Source organism: Xylona heveae (assembly GCF_001619985.1).
Source record: "Xylona heveae TC161 unplaced genomic scaffold L228scaffold_3, whole genome shotgun sequence".
In the NCBI taxonomy this organism is placed as follows: domain Eukaryota; kingdom Fungi; phylum Ascomycota; class Xylonomycetes; order Xylonales; family Xylonaceae; genus Xylona; species Xylona heveae.
In genome coordinates, this window is record NW_017264195.1 from 1,727,703 (window position 1) to 1,746,330 (window position 18,628).

The 18,628-nt window shown below is 47.9% G+C and overlaps 7 protein-coding genes and 1 non-coding gene across 8 annotated transcripts; 6 read left to right on the forward strand and 2 right to left on the reverse strand.

Annotated features, from left to right (window-relative positions):
* Positions 1-65: 65 nt before the first annotated feature.
* On the forward strand, positions 66-2,654 carry L228DRAFT_252699 (hypothetical protein; the record flags this gene model as incomplete). Its single annotated transcript, XM_018333707.1, has 6 exons — positions 66-290; positions 405-826; positions 891-1,328; positions 1,395-1,660; positions 1,770-2,309; positions 2,383-2,654. The coding sequence occupies 6 exons, from the start codon at positions 66-68 to the stop codon at positions 2,652-2,654; spliced, it is 2,163 nt and encodes a 720-aa protein (XP_018190033.1).
* Positions 2,655-3,206: 552 nt separating this feature from the next.
* Positions 3,207-4,900, reverse strand: L228DRAFT_228470 (hypothetical protein). The gene is made up of 3 exons (XM_018330474.1): positions 4,569-4,900; positions 4,215-4,498; positions 3,207-4,099 (listed from the first exon to the last, which is right to left on the reverse strand). Exons 1-3 carry the CDS (start codon positions 4,666-4,668, stop codon positions 3,416-3,418), a joined length of 1,068 nt encoding a protein of 355 aa, XP_018190034.1. The 5' UTR covers positions 4,669-4,900; the 3' UTR covers positions 3,207-3,415.
* Positions 4,901-6,796: 1,896 nt separating this feature from the next.
* L228DRAFT_237405 (hypothetical protein) lies at positions 6,797-8,119 on the forward strand (the record flags this gene model as incomplete). The annotated part of the gene is made up of 4 exons (XM_018330931.1): positions 6,797-6,904; positions 7,126-7,788; positions 7,846-7,911; positions 7,961-8,119. The coding sequence occupies 4 exons, from the start codon at positions 6,797-6,799 to the stop codon at positions 8,117-8,119; spliced, it is 996 nt and encodes a 331-aa protein (XP_018190035.1).
* A 1,404-nt stretch (positions 8,120-9,523) lies between these two features.
* On the forward strand, positions 9,524-9,602 carry L228DRAFT_t47. Its single transcript has one exon. It is a non-coding gene; the product is annotated as a tRNA-Leu (tRNA).
* Positions 9,603-9,867: 265 nt separating this feature from the next.
* Positions 9,868-12,069, forward strand: L228DRAFT_245420 (glycoside hydrolase family 76 protein). Its single transcript, XM_018332153.1, has one exon. The coding sequence runs from the start codon at positions 10,084-10,086 to the stop codon at positions 11,935-11,937; it is 1,854 nt and encodes a 617-aa protein (XP_018190036.1). The 5' UTR covers positions 9,868-10,083; the 3' UTR covers positions 11,938-12,069.
* A 404-nt stretch (positions 12,070-12,473) lies between these two features.
* Positions 12,474-13,742, forward strand: L228DRAFT_245421 (YjgF-like protein). Its single transcript, XM_018332154.1, has 3 exons — positions 12,474-12,730; positions 12,871-12,884; positions 13,022-13,742. Exons 1-3 carry the CDS (start codon positions 12,565-12,567, stop codon positions 13,349-13,351), a joined length of 510 nt encoding a protein of 169 aa, XP_018190037.1. The 5' UTR covers positions 12,474-12,564; the 3' UTR covers positions 13,352-13,742.
* On the reverse strand, positions 13,555-14,848 carry L228DRAFT_245422 (adenine phosphoribosyltransferase 1). Its single transcript, XM_018332155.1, has 2 exons — positions 14,082-14,848; positions 13,555-13,991 (listed from the first exon to the last, which is right to left on the reverse strand). The coding sequence occupies exons 1-2, from the start codon at positions 14,620-14,622 to the stop codon at positions 13,846-13,848; spliced, it is 687 nt and encodes a 228-aa protein (XP_018190038.1). The 5' UTR covers positions 14,623-14,848; the 3' UTR covers positions 13,555-13,845.
* Positions 14,849-16,249: 1,401 nt separating this feature from the next.
* Positions 16,250-18,452, forward strand: L228DRAFT_245423 (phenylalanyl-tRNA synthetase alpha chain). The gene is made up of 7 exons (XM_018332156.1): positions 16,250-16,584; positions 16,679-16,771; positions 16,830-17,038; positions 17,096-17,178; positions 17,236-17,305; positions 17,365-18,087; positions 18,144-18,452. The coding sequence occupies exons 1-7, from the start codon at positions 16,306-16,308 to the stop codon at positions 18,235-18,237; spliced, it is 1,551 nt and encodes a 516-aa protein (XP_018190039.1). The 5' UTR covers positions 16,250-16,305; the 3' UTR covers positions 18,238-18,452.
* Positions 18,453-18,628: the final 176 nt, after the last annotated feature.

Consider the following 18,628-nt stretch of genomic DNA (forward strand, 5'->3'; position numbering starts at 1 on the left):
CATCACAATCAATAAGGAAGCTGTCGTGCTCTGCAGCTTCCCGGTAGGGCTTATCGCGCAGGCGCATGGAAGCCTCTCCCCAGCTGGGGGCATTGCCGGGCAGTGGCCCGATTGGCAGTGGAAGCGGTCTCAGTAGTCCTGCAAGCCTACAGCCCGGAAGCTTGAAGAGGAACAGATCTCTCTCTGCTTCCCAAGGAAGTGCTGATGAAGGAGACCCAAATCTATCTCAGGCGGATCGAAGACGTCTACCCGGTGTAAAACGAGCATGTAATGAGTGTCGACAGCAAAAGGTAAGTCCTGACTCATAGTCTCTCCCAAAGCGCCATCCGCCAACGATCCAAGCTGTTGGTAAGAAATTATGATCATGAATGCTGATTGTATGGGAAACTTGTTCGTAATTCTAGCTGCGCTGTGATGTTGTTCAAGATCCGTTTGCAGCCTGTTCACGATGCCGTCGACTGAACCTCGAATGCAAGATCCAGTCGAACTTCAAGCGAATAGGGAAACGCAGTAAAAATGCGGAGATGGAACGAGAAATCATTGAGCTGAAACGGCAGCTTGCAGTCCAAGGGCAATCGCCGAGCATGGCGACGCCGCCGTTGAACATTGCGTTGGGCGGCGCAGCTGCTAGCCCTGGGGTATATCAGATACCGCCTAGAGACGAACAGTATATGGGTTCTCACGAGGCTGTTGCATCGTTGCTTGATCTAAGGCAAGGCTTGGATGGCTCCGGGTCATACATATCAACATCCGATGCTCAGGCCGGGGTTAAAAGACTGGAGACCGTTGCTTTGACTCCAGAGCGGGTCGCAGATCTCTTCAGCCAGTAAGTCCATGGTTCTCCTCTGCCGTCTACAAAGAGATTCAATAAGCTGACGATGCGGTCTCAGCTACTTCACCTTTTACCATCCTTTTCTTCCGGTGCTTGATCCCCAGAAGCCGCCAGATCATTATTTCGAAGTATGCCCCTTGTTATTCTGGGTTGTTATCGCAACTGCCTCCAGGCGGTACACCCTCGACGGGAACCTTTTGGATACCATTTCCGGTCCTGTATCTCGTCTAATGTGGTCAACGCTGGCCAGTGTGCCTCAAAACTACCACATTGTAAAGGCGTTGTGTTTGTTATGCATGTGGCCTTCCCCCATGAGCAGTACGTCCTTGGATCCCACTTTCATGCTCTGCGGGACGATGATGCAGATTGCTCTGCAGATTGGACTTCATCGTCCCTCTCACGCTCAAGACTTCACTAAATTCCGGGTTGAGGTCCGAGATGAGGAGCTGAAGGACAGAGTCAAAACATGGGCTGCCTGCAATATTGTGGCGCAAAGGTTTGTCTTCCTTGCCTTAGAGTTGCTCCTCTTTACAGCCTGAACTATTACTTATGCGGATAACAGTGTGGCAACGGGTTATGGACAGCCTCCAGCGACGCTGTACGACTGGACCCTCGCTCCAGCCGCGAGCGATTCCAGTTATAAATTACCGGACGAACTTGACCATCGGTTACAGATTGAGCGATTCTGTGACAAAGTCACCAAGGCCCTTTATAACAACCCCCGAGACCCAGTTGGCTTATCTGCAGATGATGAGCGCTCGGTCTTGACAACATTACTATCGAAGGATTTCCTGGAGCTGGAGGAACGAGTAGGCGAAACTGGTTCTCGTAAGTTACCTTCAATTCAAGCTGGTCATGAGAACAGGTCCAACTCCGGTGCATTTGGTAGCAAGCTCGACAATGAATATCTTGATGTTGCGAACTAACGCCGTCACAGCTATCACACAGCTCCACTTGAGGGCGGCTGGATTACATCTCCGGCTGGCAGCTTTTTTCGATGCGAGTACCAACAAGGACTACCTTCAAGACTTAGTTCGTTTATACTTCGCGACAACCTCTTTTCTCGATAGTGCCTTTAGCTTCGAGGTGTCAGGCAGCAATGCGCTTCCATTTTCGAGCAATTACATTATGCAAATGATGGTCGCAGCTGGATTCACCTTGCTGAAGCTACTCAACAGTTTCTTTGCCCGCAGCATTGATCTCGATGCAGGAAAAACATACTTCAATCGTACCATCTGGTCCATTCGAGCCATCAGCGTCAATCCCAACGATCTTCCGAGCCGACTTGCCGAGGTGCTCGCCCAGCTCTGGCGCGCAGGTGAGGCGGTGGCAGCCTCACGTCCTACGCAAGCCGCTGTGGCTCCTGACTCATCATTGCAGCTCAAAGTCCGATGCCGCATGAGCATGAGCCTCGTCTTCGACAGTGTTTGGCGATGGCGCGAAGAATTTCAAGCCAAAGGCCGCGGAAATCTCGACTGTTTGTGCCCTACAGCTTTGCTTACATTGTTCTTCTTTCGTACGCGTACTGACCGCATCTTCTCTTACTGTAGCTGCTGTTAGCAACCCTACAAACCCGGACGCTAGTGCTGATGGCAGTAGCAATTCTGCAGCACTGGACTCCATGGGCCCTAATGCAGGTGCGGGGCTTGCTGGAGCTGGACCATTACTTGGTGCTAATTCAGTCAACCCCGTCACTGGCTCATTCTCGGAACCCAATTATGAAGTCTTCGACCCTCTCAATTGGATGCTAGACGGCTTAGTCGACTTTCCGTACAGCCTAACCAATGTTGGCGGTTTAGAGCCTCCGGGTGGCATGCCTTGACGGTCTGTCTTGCTGCTACTTTTCCCTTACTTTATTTTCCGCATATTCGCGGTCTGCCCTCGGCATATTTTCCATTCTGCATGGGCATTTAAAGGTTCCAAACTTTGCCTCCTCATTATAAAATTCTTTGGCGACCAAAATCGGCTACTTCTTTTTGGCAGGCGCAATTTTTGCAACGACGGTAGAAAGCTGCTTTCAGCCATATCAACGTGTGTTACGACTTGTGAATTTTTTTTTAGCGTCTTTCACCCATTACTCTTTTCCTTGAGGTCACTTGTATATATTGATATCCTTTCCCTTATCAACCGGAGCGTTGTTCGGCTAAGCGTTTCAGCTGGATCTCGTCGGATTAACTCATCATTATCCACAGAATGTTCAACATGTTCAGCTTAGCCAGGCCTGTGTGCTTTGTGAGTCTAGCGCGCCACTACATTGGAATCCAGCAATGCCGCTAGAAGCAAAGGAATGTGAATGTAGGCGTCAGCCCAAAGACGGCCGACGATGGGATCACGGAATAGCTTCAATAATTGAGTGGTTAAAGATGATGATAATGTGTTGTATCAAAATTGGTGTTTAACGGAAACATCGAAAGGCTCGTCTTCCATGCAAAAAAAGGTCCAATTGCGCAGAGACGCCAAAACAGACATTGTAAAGCTCTGCGGGATGACCAAAGTAATGTGTGAACTTGGCAGCAAATAGAAAACATTGCAAGCGATTGAAAACCAAGAAAGGACTGTCTTGAGAGCAAATACACCGTCGTCTCACTGGCGACGCGAGTCGCGCCACTCATCTCCATTGCTGACACCATTGGTATGGATTCCGTTCGAATGAGCTCCGTTGGTCTGGGGAGTGACATTTTCGCGGACTTCATCATTGTCGTCGTCATCCACTCCCAGATCCGTGTTCAAGATGCCAGTCCGTTCATGATCGCGTGCGAGATCAGAAGGAAATTTTGTTGTTTGAGGCCGGTCGAACAGATCATCATCTGCTGTAATGGAGATACCCCGTGCACCCCATTTTGGATGGGTCCTGGTTCGCCCGAGTCGCTCGTGAGGCGCTTGTTCTTCGTCAAAGACTGTCTCCTCATCGTCGTGGTCACTTGGACGGGTCCCAAAAATGCGTTTGAGAAACCAGCCGCGGCGAAGATCGTCCGAGTCGACAACTCCGCCACCCCGGAGCTTTACTCGCTGGCGAGTGTAGTAGACCCAGAAAAAGTCAAAGTATAGGAGCGTTTGAATTATTCCGAAAAAGACATCGATGAAGTCAAAGTGCCTCTCGGGCGGCAGTGCTCGGACAATCCAGTTGAGGAGATAGAAAAACCGGTATGATCCGAGAGTCAGGAGGTAGTAAGAATCAATCACCGTTGGCACGGTTGTCTGCCGGAGGAGTACCAGCTGCGGTAAAACACACACGGATTCGAGGATGATCGAGAAGGTTCGAAGGATCTGGGTTTGTGAGGATGAGTTAGCAAAATCCGTTCAGCAGCAGTCTTTTTCAGAATGGCGAAAATTGGTGACTTTTCACGTTCAAAGGGGTGATCCGTAAATAGGAAGGACTCACTTTGAGTGGCCTGAAGCTTTGCTTGCCCTCAAAAATAGGTGTGAGAATTGGAGCAAGTATGACAGCCGCAGCAAGCGCATAGCCTCCTAGTTTCCAAGCCCTCTCTCTTTCCCTGGTTCGTGGAAAGATTCGAAGCATAAGCAGTATGACGTAGAAGGAACTCAGGAGATAGAATATTTTGAGGACAAAGTTCCAGTAGGAGAATGCAGGCGGCGTCGTAAACAGATCGAGATATCTCGTTACGAAGACTGCCGCATAGAGAGCCTGGGTAATCAGAGACACGCCTTTTATCTTCTGTTAGCCTGGGCACACCTTCATTGTTTCAGGGGCCGTAAGACGAGAAAGCTCATTTACCTTCAGCGCTTTTGTTCGAATGTATTGCCCATATTAAAATACATTTGGACGTCGCATGGGATACATCGCCCAAAATGCGAAATGCATTCATATGCACCATGGTGGCTGTTTCGGCCCTGACGCTCCTAGAGACGGAGCATCCAAGGAAAGGAAGGGCAGGGTGGAGCTGATTAGCGAGCCAGGATAGCTTTCACTTTTGCAGCTTCAGTCATTTATACTCGTAGTAACCGTCGCGAAGGGTCCTTTGAGATATTTATCAAACCCTACCCCGTAATGACAGCAAAATATTTTGGATGAAAAGATATGGAGCTGAGGCTGGGGTGCTGGATAATGTGAGAAAGGAAGCTATTGGTCTCGGGCCGTTGAAGCTTCCGGACTTTGGCATGGGCAAGCTATCGGCTAGGTGTTATCTAGGCTACTACAGAGTTATCTCGGTTCATTAAAGCTGTGTGGGCGGCTTCTAGCTGGGCACGAGGTCTTCCCCGCTCCACCCGCTCCACCCTCATCTAGGAAATGTCAGGTCAGCTAGCGAACAAGCTTCCTTTGGTGTTGAGCTGCCTGCACACAAGCATTCTTTTACCCCCTCCTCCTCCTGCTCCTCCTTCTACTAAGGCGTACCGTGTCATCTTCTAACAAAAAGTTGACTACCAGCTAACACAAAAATTCCGGGGAAATGAATAAATAAATATGAAAAAAGAAGAGTAATAATTATAATAATAATTGAGGTGCTTGATATTAACAAGAAATTGTCAAGATGAAATCACTCTCTAGTAACCTCAACGACGAGAAGAGGAGAAAAACCACAAAACATGAAGAGGGATAAAGAAAGCCACTCAATAATGCCGCCACAAAGTCCTCTTGTTGAAGTGCGGCTTGAAGTGGCTAAATCAGCTGACGCCAATACTGTGGAGGGATCAGAAGATCAGACCGTCTTTCACAAGCGTTTTCGAGCCTTTCCCAAGGTGCGTATACATCCCTTCGAACCTTGCTGCTAGGCTGTGAACTTTTTGTCAAAGGCTTCATGGAAGTTTGTGTATTAGAAGCACAAAAAATGTTGGAACGCCTGGTGCTTTCAAGGAAATCAACCAGGCCCCGAGCCAGTGTGACGAACAGCTACGCCACTTCCGTTGAGGCCGTAGCAATAACCCTTCTTTTCCAACATGCAAGGGATTAAGGCCGCAGTTCGTTGCATTCAGGGCTGTGGTGGTGGAATGTTGCTATCATCGATATATGCGTACAAGACTTGGGTCGATAGGGCACGCTCCTTGTCCATCAAATCCATATCCCAACTGGGTCCCGGGATTCCCACTAGTTTTGCCTCAGGCATATTCGGGATGACTTGCTTACTGCCCTAAACTTGAGGGCAGGCTTTGATCCCGACAACCAGGAACGATTGCAAAGCCCTTCAAGGTCAATGACCAGCCTTTGAAAGCACTTTGCTGGGTAGACACGCGGAAGCACGGGCCAGTGGACCGGGGGGGACCGTGGTCGGGCGGGTAGAGGAGACTGCTGACTGGCTTCTTAACTGAAATTAGCAAAAATTAGCAAACATAAAAAGAACGAAATAAGGCATAAGCTGGGGGGATCAGGCCAATGAACGGGGTCAGCGTGGAGATCGCAAAAATAGAAAAGGTAGCTGGGGTGAGCAAGGGCCGTCAGCAAAGAACGTTACTCGTCAGTCCGCACGGGATCCTCCCACTGATCCTTCTTTAGACATGTTCCTTTTCGCTTTCCCCTCAGCCCGCTGATTATGCTGGCCGTGCTAAAATCAGAGGCGACATGCAGAATTTGCCTGGTTGCTAATCCAAGAACATCAACGTGCCTCCCGCACCCTACGAGGGTCCCTTGGCCCCTCAATCTGTCTGTTGACTTTACTCAATCCAGCACGATGAAACACCCGTCATATCGATGCCATGTTTCGGGATGCATGGCTAGCTTCAACCCCAGAACATGTCATGGCAGCCTCAACTGAGTATTTAGCGGTCATTTTCCCACCTTTGGGCTCAGAATGTCTCGACACAGAGCAGCCGCCTTGAAGATCATAAGCTCTGGTTTCATCTTGCCGCGCGCCCATTGATGGAAGACTCCTGAACGGAGAATTCTTGTACGCTTAAGTCTCACCGCACCAAAAGGTTCTCTTTTCCTTTGGTCTTCACCACAGTGGATCAAAACACAATCGATTTGTATCCTTGTTATATTTCTCTCCACATTGGTCGAGTGCACCTCGTATGGCTTCAACAGACGCCTGCTACGGCTTCGTTTCGGACTTGTTCAATCCAACCCAGAACGTGGGGATCATGTCGGGCTGCTCACAAAGCGATTGGGTCTCACCCACTGTGAGTCTCCCTCGCTTAACTCCTTCCGCTTCCCCCTTGCCCCAGAAAACCCCCCCATTAAGCATCTCTCCCGCTATCCAACAAATCCCATCATCCTCTTACTATCCTGACATCTCCAATTTCACCTCCCACTTTGAGCCCGGAAAATGCTAGCCCAAGTGAATGCACTTAAACCATACAATTTCTTGAAAATGAGACTTATGTCTTTGCCCTTCACATAGCTTTCTTTCAACAATTTTACCTACAATTGCTCGTATCCGACCCCGCATTTGGCCCAAGGAAATCTTACTCCTTCATATCACACCCAACTGCTTCAGACTCCAGGATCATCTCCCTTTCAACCTCTCGCCCAAAATGTACCGCTCAGAAGCAGCCCCAACGCTTTTCAGAGTGACGTAGAAAGCATCGGATGGGCTGAAAATCCCTTGCGTATCAAACATGAAGCGATTGAGGACGCTGCTCTTGAGATCTCTCCTACTTTGCCGTCTAGACCTGAAACCCCATATTTCCCGCATTTTCCAGCGTCCTCCACCCCGAAACAGAATCTTGCTCCCAATCGATGCTGGCCCATTTCTGCTTCACCGGCTTCCCATGTTCCGACCGCTGTTCAACAGCCCATGGGCCCACCTAAGCGATTTCGCGACATTGAGGAGTCTACAAATCTTGGGCCGAAAAGACAAAGACGAGCCGATTCAGTCATGGCCAATGTAGAGCTCAATGAGGAAGAAAGGTTACTCCTAAGACTGAAGGACGAGGAATGTCTTCCATGGAAAGACATTGCGATCCGGTTTCACATGGAGCTAGGGAAGGTGTTTCAAGTGCCCGCCCTTCAGATGCGATACAAGAGACTTCGTGAGAAGCTTCGAATCTGGAATGATACCGACGTATGTGCATCCGTTCCAAGAATTATTATCTGTACGCATGTGCTCATCTGAATCTAGGTCCAAGCACTCCAACAAGCTCACGACTACTGGGAGAAGTGCAAATTCGACATAATCGCCTCAAAGGTGAGCGGTCTTGATACCAGACACTCGAATTGCTACTGACGTGGTAAAGATGCTTGAATTCGGTGCCTCAGAGAAATGGCCAGCAAAATCTTGTGCAAGAAAATGGGAAGAATTGCATCCAGAACAGAAAGAAACGCTAGAGAGACCGGGCAACAGTCAGCCAAAATTGCTAGATGTTGCATATGACGACTCCGCAGTATCATTCTAAATGACCCTTCAACCGCAACTGTCTTCGTTCATCACAACTTTAACACTTTTAGAAGAATTCATGGCTTCGCACAGGGACAGTGAACATGGCGTTACTGGCATATTGCGGACTGTTTGGGCATATTTTTCGCTTCTAACCCCCTTCGCTCTATTTTTCTTCCTTTTTTCCCCTTATTCTATCTTTACTAAGCACATCATTCACCTTTTCACCGTTCCCCCCATCTTTTTTCCTTTTACTTCTTTTTCAATGTCCTCTTGCGTACTTTAGTTTCATGTTTGTCATTGATCTGTAAAGAGCTTTAGCTCCTGGGGCTCCTGTCTACATATAAATCTGTCCTACGCTTTTGATGACTTTACTGATATCGATGCATTAAACCTTTTCAGTTGTATTTATTTTCAGTGGAGATGGTTAGGACTGCTTCCAGCAAGGTCCAGTAGATCACTTTCGGCAAAAGCCAACTGGGCGGAGGGGAGCATTTCTGGGATTTATTCCGCCAATTGGCGTTTTATGGCGGTGTTTCATTTTTTAACCAAAATATTTGGGGTTCTTCATTCGTTGCATAGCAGTTCTTTGCATGGTATCTCTATTTTGCAGCATTCTTTGGCGCTTTGTGGCATTTGCATATAGAAAAATGTCTTTCCTCATGAGCTACGGGATGTGCTGGTCTATGACTACTTCTTGGTAAACCACACTTTACCGAATGTCATTTTCTAATATTGGATCACCTTGTGGCATATGCACTCTTCTTTACGAATCTATTGGCTTCATCTTCTAGGGCTAGTGCCTGTCATTGCATATCGGGGAAGCTTATTTCCTCCGGCAAAACTCTACTATTGTAGTGCTCATTCGCTCAGTGTAACGGAGGCTTTATACGGAGCTACTGCTATTTAATTCCCACTCAGGTAGCGTTTAGTACTGGAAAACTAAGCCGAACGTGCCCCATTGGGTGAACCAGGCATTCCCCGCTTGAAATAATTTATTGCTGAGCAAATAAAGTGTGGGGGCCAAATCAATATCGGATCATGCCCCAGACTGAAGCCGGCTTCACGCTAAAGATGTAGACTTTTGGTGCATACCAATAATCTTGCCCGGATATTCTTGGGCTGTACGTACTAAGTAATTCGACGAATGGTTAACTCACGTTATGGATTTCCGCATATTCCCTTTCTGAGTCGAACCGGAATTTTGAGGCGTGGCAATCAGAGCGACAGCAACATATGTAAGATGCCAGAATTAAGGAAAGAAATGGCGCCAATCATATCCCTACTAGGTCGGATCGCGAGAGGATGTCAACATACGTCCACATGGTGAGAAAGGCTGGGATCGAATGAACAGTCGCGAAAGAGGCAAGACAAATAATTCTTGATGACATAATATATTTATGAGAGCCGTTATATCAGAAAAGGCAAGATGGCCGAGTGGTTAAGGCGCTGGATCCAGGTTCCAGTGGGAAACCGCGTGGGTTCGAGTCCCACTCTTGTCAATATTCTTTTTTTGTCTTTTGTCGCAAACGACAACAGATTGCTGTCAGGTATAATTTTTGCTGCGAAAAATTACCTTTTGAATCTGTTTATAATTTTACAATTTTTATTTCTAGAACATTAGCCCGTCTGTTATTCATCTGAGGAGAACGCATGCACAGAGAAGGTACCGAGGACACAAGTCCAGCGGGGAGAGCCGAGACCCAGTGCCATCGCCTATCAAAAGTAGTGAGGGTCCCTTGCGTATGTGGGGGTCCATCATGCGACCACGCACCTTGGTTACGAGCATCAACTCCGCTTGCGCGGTCCTTGAGCGAAAGACAGGCGGATTAACGATGCATATTTTAGCGTATCTCGAATATTAGGAATTTCTTAACACGTCCTTGACCTTCTTTATCGGATCTTGCTACTCCTAATTTAACGCTTACGAGATATTTATTACTTTGCGGGGTTGCATCTGGGGAAGTGGGTCTGGTACCCGACATGGTATTCAAGCAACCCTCTGCACATCGTGGAAGACGACGTTTGACAGCGCTTCTCGCGGTATCATTCGGGGTCATAGCGAGTTATGCGGAAGGTGGAGAATCGTCGCGTGTTGTAAACTTCTCCGATGTCGTGCAAGATGTTAAAGAAATCGCACCAGCCGGAGCAGATTCGAGCAGTGAGCTCCAGATGCTGAATCAAGAGCAGGTCTCCATTATTTTACCAGCCTCGAGAAAACCAGAAATCGTCGAATCAGAGGCCCTTGATTATCAGCCACACGAATCATTCCCCGAGATAGATACTGTCGGGACACTCTCTGCCTTGATAAAAGCCATGGATGTCATGCAATCCCATTTTTTTGAGCTCTGGCAGGGTACATGGCCAGATGCCATAGATTGGACTGCTGCAGTAATGGGAACACACGTTTCTGCATGGCTGCAGACTCTCAGTTCAACACTTTCAGACGATGTTCTAGGCTCGAGTGCGGCAAATGCAGCAGCACTGGGGGATGCTCGAGCGCATGAGAATATAATAAACCGTTATTTCACGCAAATCGGTGCTTTTTATTTTGGGGAAAATGCCTTTAGCTTGAGAAACCAGGCTTACGATGATATGCTATGGGTTGTTCTTGGGTGGCTGCACGCCATCAAGTTTATCTATCATCATTCTTCACTCCATTATCAAGGCCAGTATTCCGGGCCAGGTTCTTTTAACTCAACCGGCTGGTACGGTGCCCAATTTATCCCATCATTTGCTCATCGTGCACGCGTCTTCTATGATTTGGCGTCGCAGGGTTGGGATACATCACTTTGTGGTGGCGGAATGATTTGGTCTCCCTATCTTACGCCATACAAAAATGCTATTACCAATGAGCTTTTCATATCAGCATCGGTGAGCATGTATCTCTACTTTCCAGGGGATAATAATCCTTCACCTTTTGCGTCAGAGCTGCCTCAAGGAAGCCCTCGTCCCGCAAAACCTCATGATCCGGACTATCTCAACTCGGCAATTGATGCATATGACTGGCTTAAACGAAGTAATATGACGAACGAGAAAGGATTATTTGTTGATGGTTTTCACATACGAGGCTGGGGGCATGGAAGCAACCGCACTGGAACCGGAAAATGCGATGTAAGGAACGAGATGGTGTATACATATAATCAAGGCGTACTCCTTTCTGGTCTAAGAGGCCTCTGGGAGGCCACGGGAGCCACAAGCTATTTGGAAGATGGACACAGACTTGTCCGAAATGTCATCGTTGCAACTGGATTCCAAGAACCGTCAGGTATCGAGAACGATGGCAAATGGGCTGGCCTGGGTCGCAACGGCATACTCGAGGATATTTGCGACGCTGCTGGCTCGTGTTCGCAAAATGGACAGACATTCAAAGGCATATTCTTCCACCACTTGACTCTCTTCTGCGCTCCGCTTCCACCCGAACCGGAGATCCCTGGAATAAGCTTTGCGGCCTCGAAAGAACTGAGAGCTCTGCATCGGCGCAGCTGCGCAGACTATGGTCCCTGGATCGCCAGGAATGCTCGGGCTGCTCTTGGCACAAGAGATAAGGATGGTGAATTTGGTATGTGGTGGGGCCACGAAGCATCATCAGAAGCTGAAAGCCTTCCAGAGGGAAGCGTTGACTATCGAAATCTTGGAATACCAGCTGAACCTTTATGGCAAGGAACTAACGGCAGGTTTCTGCAACACCAGAACCCCCGTCCAAGGTCCTTGAAAATGGAAAATCTTCGCAGTCAACGCGATGTCAATGATAGAGGTCGTGGTCGGACGGTTGAAACTCAAGGAGGAGGTGTTTCCGTGCTCCGCGCCCTTTGGGAGATTGTCGAGTCTCAATAAATGATTTTTGGTTACATTCTATTTTATTTATATGATTACAGTTTGGGATAAAATTTTTGGTGCCTACTTGTACATAGTCCTTATCCTCTTTAAAAAGAAATATTCGATGTTCCATTTTCCTTTTTCAGGCACAACTTATATCAGCTTTCGGTGATTTCAGAAGATTTTCACCGATCGAATCTGAAAATGATTATCTCCCTTGATCAAAGAAAATGCTTCTGCGGCTTACTTGAAGCGATTGCAATAGGTGTATGATAGCACAGTGATCTAAATAATTTGAACTCTAGGAGCTTTGAGATAATCGATAATGCCGTAAAGCGCAGATTCCAAAGCATACCTTGAGAACCACTTATTAAATCAACGCAGTATAACGGTTCATGGTTTAAAGAAACACGACCTCACAGAACATACGGAGTACAGTTATCGGGCCAACAGCTGGTTTTAGTATCCGAGCTTCGGAGGTCCGCCCGGACCGATTGGCGGATTTATAGAGCTCCACCACCTGCTCCGTACCTACCCGAGCTTTCTCTGCCTTCCAGTAACATCAAATCTAGCTTCCCCTTCGAGTCATACCTTTCCGCCCAGACAACTTATATCTGCAGCTTCGTCCTGTGCCTGAGACAAAGAATGCTCGCGCAATCCCTGCGATCTGCAACCCGTCGGAACATTCCTACCCTCGTCTCTTCTGTCGCTCGCCGCTCTTCGCCACGCGTTGCTTCCGCTGTAACCTTTTCTCAGCAGAGCCGTACTATGGCTGGCATCACCAGGATCAAGACCGATAAGGCCGCCCCGCGTAAGTATTCTAATTCTTTCCTACGCTTCTAATGAGCTTTCCATTTGGCAGCAATTGTGAGAGCACAATTGCTATGAGCCACATATATTTCCAGAGAAAACTCACATTGGCTAACGTATGAACCTTTGTTTGAAATATAGCTGCTGGCCCTTACGTACGTGCTCAATGCCCTTCAATCCCGTTGTAATTGGTTCTTTTGGATCTTCTATCCATGCTGATTGCGAGGATGACGACGTTCCAAGCTCATATTTTTGTGTGCAATTGCTGACTTCACTTACTTGATACCTGCAGTCCCAGGCTATCCTCAATGGCCAGACCCTCTACGTCTCTGGTCAGATCCCGGCTAACTCAAAGGGCGAGCTCGTGAACGGTACCATTGCCGAGCAGACTGAGCAGTGCTGCACCAACGTTGCGGCCATCCTCGAGGAAGCGGGCTCACATCTCGACCGCGTGCTCAAGGTCAATGTCTTCCTTGATGACATGGCCAACTTTGCGGAGATGAACTCCGTCTACGAGAAATGGTTCACTGGCCGCCCTGCCCGCAGCTGCGTTGCTGTCAAGACTCTTCCCAAGGGCGTGCCCGTCGAGATCGAGTGCATTGCTTACGTCCCTACCGCCTAAAGGTGTTCCGAAACTTGAGGGCCGGATCAAAGATTGAAATTTTCAAGGTGTGAGGTTGAGTCTCACCGATTGAAGTAAATATTTTATTCTGCGCTCAGGAACAAATAAAAAGTGTCTCCCTCAAATACAATTATCCACTTCGTGAGGTCGGGAAATCTTCTCTGGAATCATAGCAGTTATTTTGATATGGATATATTCTCTATGATGGCTACTCTAGCTTGGCCTACGAAATGCGGCCAGGCGCGCTGTTCTGCATTCAGGGCCGGTAATTTTCTTCTTCTTCACTCTCTTTGAGAGCGGAAAGGGGGAATCACATCAACGCCGGTGACTATCATGCCATGCCCTCAAAAAGAACGGGGATATATATCTCTTTCAAAACCGCAGGTTTACCCCAATTTATTCGAGGGAAGACAGCATGCTGTAAATTTTGTGCTTCAAAGAACCTCTCCGGGATCAAATGGTGCTGAACCCCAGATCCCAAGTGCTTCCATTATTCAGCTCTGGCCAGTCAAAAGCGAGTAGACCGGAGCGTTGAGCTTCTCCCGACCTTTAAGGAACTCCAACTCCATAATGAAAATATATTCGAGCAATTTTCCACCCTGCTTCTCGACGAGGGCTCCAGCGGCTGCAGCAGATCCACCTACAAATAAGGGAAAATATGAATCAGCACTGCAAATAATGTAACAATATGTAATCAAGACTCCAAATATTTTCACCAAGCATGACTTACCAGTGGCAATGAGGTCGTCAACAATAACGACCTTCGAGCCCGGCTTGATCACACCTTTTTGCATCTCGAAGAAGTCCTGGCCATATTCCTTCTGATAGGCGGCCACCTCAGTAGGGCCTGGCAGCTTGCCTCTCTTGCGAACGGGGACGAAAGCAGCGTCTAGCCGGAGAGCCAGGCTGGGGCCGAAGAGGAAACCTCGGGCATCCAAACCAACAATCACATCAGGCTTCTCGCCTCCAAAAGTGTTCAAAATGTGGATCTCGATGGCACGCAGCAAGCCGGCATGAAGGTGAGGGTCCGCAAAAATGGGCAAAATATCTTCAAATAAAATTCCAGGCGACGGGAAATCAGGGAATTGTCGAAGAGCCTTCCGCAACCTTATCTTAAGACCGGAGAGTTCGGCGGTGCCGGCGGGAGAGGAGGCGGCGAGTCCCGTTGAGGCATTTCCGGTGACAGTAGGATCAGGTTGGTCGCGAGGAGGGTGAGAAGAGGTCGACTCCACGCCGTAGGAGCGCTGTGCCGAAATGGACGGATCGCTCATCGTGAAGAAGAAAGGGAAGAAAGAAGGACTTTTAGGAGGAGGGGAGGGTTGAAAAAGAACTAGTTCTGGGCTTGCGCTTGTGACGGCGGGAGATTGACACGCAATGCTATGTCAAGAAAGAAAGTGACAGAAGATTGCTGATGCCTGCAGTTCAGGAAGAAACAGGTCGTATCGCAATCGCAATTGGCTTCTGCGCAAGTAAACGGATGGGGTGTCAGCAAGGAACAAGGGCCCCGCGGCGGATGAGAAACAACTTGAGATTTTCGCTTCTGCATCTTCCGTCTTCCGCCATCTCGAACGGGCCAATCATAGAATCGAGAAACAGCAGGCACCGTGGTCGATTTATCACCGTCTCGACGGAGTCATGGCGGCCTAGACATTACGCACGTTCATGATAGCGGGAAACTCCTGGTTCATTGCCCAATTTATTATGAGGTGGCTGTTTGACTTTCTGTCTGTGCCCATGCAAAGTCGTGTTTGCGTGGCCGCGATCAGGCTTGCGGTACGGATAATACCCCTCCTGTAGAAGTCACCAAGTGGGGTTATATGTAGTTACGATAAGACGCGGCATGATCCTTACCAACAATGCTTCATTTCGCTGGATACTCTTGGGTCCGCTCGGGATTCTCGTCTTCGTCGAAGCGTCATGATTGAGTCAACGTTTACTTGATGTTCGTAGGCGGGAAACAAGACCAGCACGGCCTAGATTTGTGGCGCAAAATAGTCGTTTTGACATAAAAGATAAGCATCCGCAGGACTAGTTGATCGGTGATTTCGAATAACTACTTGTACACCAAGATCGAGAGATGCAGCAAAATGATCAACTGTCGGGTATAAATGCTGACTAGGGTTCGTGGCCGAGATCCACAATTTTCAATCAAAATAAACCCCGCTGGGCGCAACCTCCACTCTTTATGGTGCGAGCAAATATATCAGTTGGCTCTGATCCTGCCCTTGCATGTCTGTTCAGTCGGTAAAGCAGGTGTATCAGCCAATGTGTAAAGCACGCCACTGTCAGAGACACTGCATAACAATAGGCATCAGGGATCATGCTATTCGGATCATCCTTAGATCACCGTAAGTGACGGCTGCCTCGCACCGCAGAATATGGTCCCGCCTGCGAGCTTTGATATCCAATGCGGGACACGTATGCACGAGACAATTTCCTCTGTCAAGGAAGATTTCAAGTATTTTCATGATGTACTAGATACGACTTGATGATTAATGTTGGGAGAGGGGAAACGTCGTCAGTATTGAAGTAGAAATTATATATTTCATCTTGATTATTTTAAAAATCATTTGTCCAATCCTTTTTTTTTTTTTTTTTTTTTTGAACCTGGGCACATGGAGGGATGAGATGGATTTCCCTATAGCTTCATCAACTAAACTGATTTAATGCACAAATATTTCAAATTCCTACTTTGGAATCAAACACTCGATACAAAATTGTTGATTCCTACCTTATGTGACGGGATAGTACGAATGTCAACATGCGCTCTTGGCATAACCCACACACTGCATCAAACGAGCTTTTGCGCAAGTGAATAAGATGACAGCCGTACAAAATGCCGACTCAGAAAAGAGTCACAATCAGATTGAAGTGACTTTTGATAATAATTCAATTTGACGCCGCTGCACTCTGACCTTAGGCTCCCTCGACGGGACAAGTGACGGCACAGAAACATGGCGACAGAAGATCTGACCAACGACGTCCTCCGTGCTCTGGAGTCGAAGGACACAATCCTTTCCGACGATGCCTTCCCCACCTTCCCCTCCTCCAGCGTGAAGGCGGCCGTGGATCGTCTGGGTTCCCGTGAAATGGTTACCTATGAGACAATTGACCGTGAAGATGCGGTATTGACGGAAGAAGGCAAAGGCATTGCCGCAGAAGGTAGCCACGAGGCAAAGGTTTTCGAGGCTGTCAGGAAAGCCGTTGAGGGGCTTAAGATTACGGATTTGCCCGTACGTTTTCCGATGCTTATGGAGCAATGCTCTTAACAATTGAGCCTTGCGCGAGGTATCCTAATATTTTCCTGGCTGACTATTATGTGCTCAGGGCATCGTTGGCAAGGATAATGCCAAGGTCGGCCAAGGAAAAGCGTTCAAGGAGGGCTGGATTAAGAAAGACAAGGACCTTTTGAGGGCCAATGTACGCGCTGTCCCTAGCATTTCATTCTCCAAAAATTTAAAGGGCTTACACATTCTAGACCGACTCTATCAAAGATGTTACCCAGGAGCAGCTGAAGACCATTCAACAATCCCGTACCCACCCTGACCCGAAAGTGATTGCGGATCTTCGCAAGCGCAAACTTATAACCATTCAAAAGGTTATCAGCTTCAAGATTTCCAAGGGCCCGAAATATACTCCGGAATTTCAGAAAGAGGAGACCGACCTTACCGTTGAGATGCTTGCCAGGTGAGGAGGATAGGTGACCGGCAGTCGACAGAAAAGTGTACACTAACTGTAGTCTAGCGGAGCGTGGAAGACTGCTTCTTTCAAGCCTTACAACTTCAAGTCCCTTGGCGCTTTCACTCCAAGTGGAGCCCTGCATCCTTGTAAGTGCTCAGCTGAAGTTATTGTCTCTGCGCTGGATCTGACATAGTGCTTTCCAGTGATGAAGGTTCGACACGAATTCCGGCAAATCTTCTTTGAGATGGGTTTCGAGGAGATGCCTACGAATCGGTAAATCTACCTTGCAATTTTTTTTTTGGAAAGAAGTTCAATTTGGCTAAAATGAACAGATATGTCGAGACTGGATTCTGGAACTTTGATTCCCTTTTCGTCCCTCAGCAACACCCTGCTCGAGATCTGCAAGACACCTTCTATATCTCCGACCCTCTTTGGGCAGACAAGCCTCGTGCCGACCCTCAGCCGGCTCAGTCACTGCACAATGTTGCCGCCAAATCCGAGGAGCCTACGAAACCTCAGGATTATGAAGAATACTGGAACAATGTCGCCGAAGTCCACCAGGATGGCAAATACGGATCAATTGGTTATCGATACCCCTTCAAGCCTGACGAATCTCTACGACTAGTCCTCCGCACCCATACGACTGCGATTTCAGCATATATGCTTCACAAATTGGCAGCCAACCCTCGACCTGCACGATATTTCTCCATTGACCGTGTCTTCAGAAACGAATCTGTTGACGCTACTCACCTTGCCGAGTTCCATCAAGTCGAAGGTGTCATTGCCGACTTTGGACTCGACCTTGGCGGTCTTATTGGCTTCATGGAGACCTTCTTTGCGAAGATGGGCGTTTACGGATTGCGCTTCAAGCCCGCATACAATCCTTACACGGAGCCCAGTCTGGAAATCTTTGGCCACCACAGCGGTCTAGGAAAGTGGGTCGAGATTGGTAACAGTGGCATGTTCAGGCCTGAAATGCTTGAAGCTATGGGTCTGCCAAAGGGCCTTCGCGTCTACGGTTGGGGTTTGAGTTTAGAGCGCCCTACCATGATCAAGTGAGTTGCTCATCCTTTGCTCGATTTTGCATTTTTATACTAATTATTGTTTGCAGATACGGCGTCAAGAATATTCGAGAACTACTAGGTCACAAGGTCGACCTTGGTTTCATAGAAACAAACCCAGCGGTGCGACTGGAGAAGCGTTAGAGCTTACGTGACTAGATCTGTTTCAATTATATCATAGAGATACTCTTACCACGTTTTAACGTTTCATGTACACGAAAATAAAAAGCATTGCTTGCTGCCATCTTAGCAGCAGATTTCCTGGATGATAATTCCTTGGCCTCCTGCTTTGTTATATATTATATATATTAACCCTGCGCTAAGGAAGATTTCTGAGCGCTTGAGGATATCATGAGAGTAAAAATAGACTATACTTTTCAATTCTGATTGGAACAGGATATGATTCCGCTCAAAGGCGGAATTAATGAGAACCAAATCGTCATAGATCTGCCCGTGCTATCTGGATCCGAGTATGATATATTGGCAGAATGAAATGACAGGACCGGAGGCATAGAAAGCCAGTAATAGTGGTATT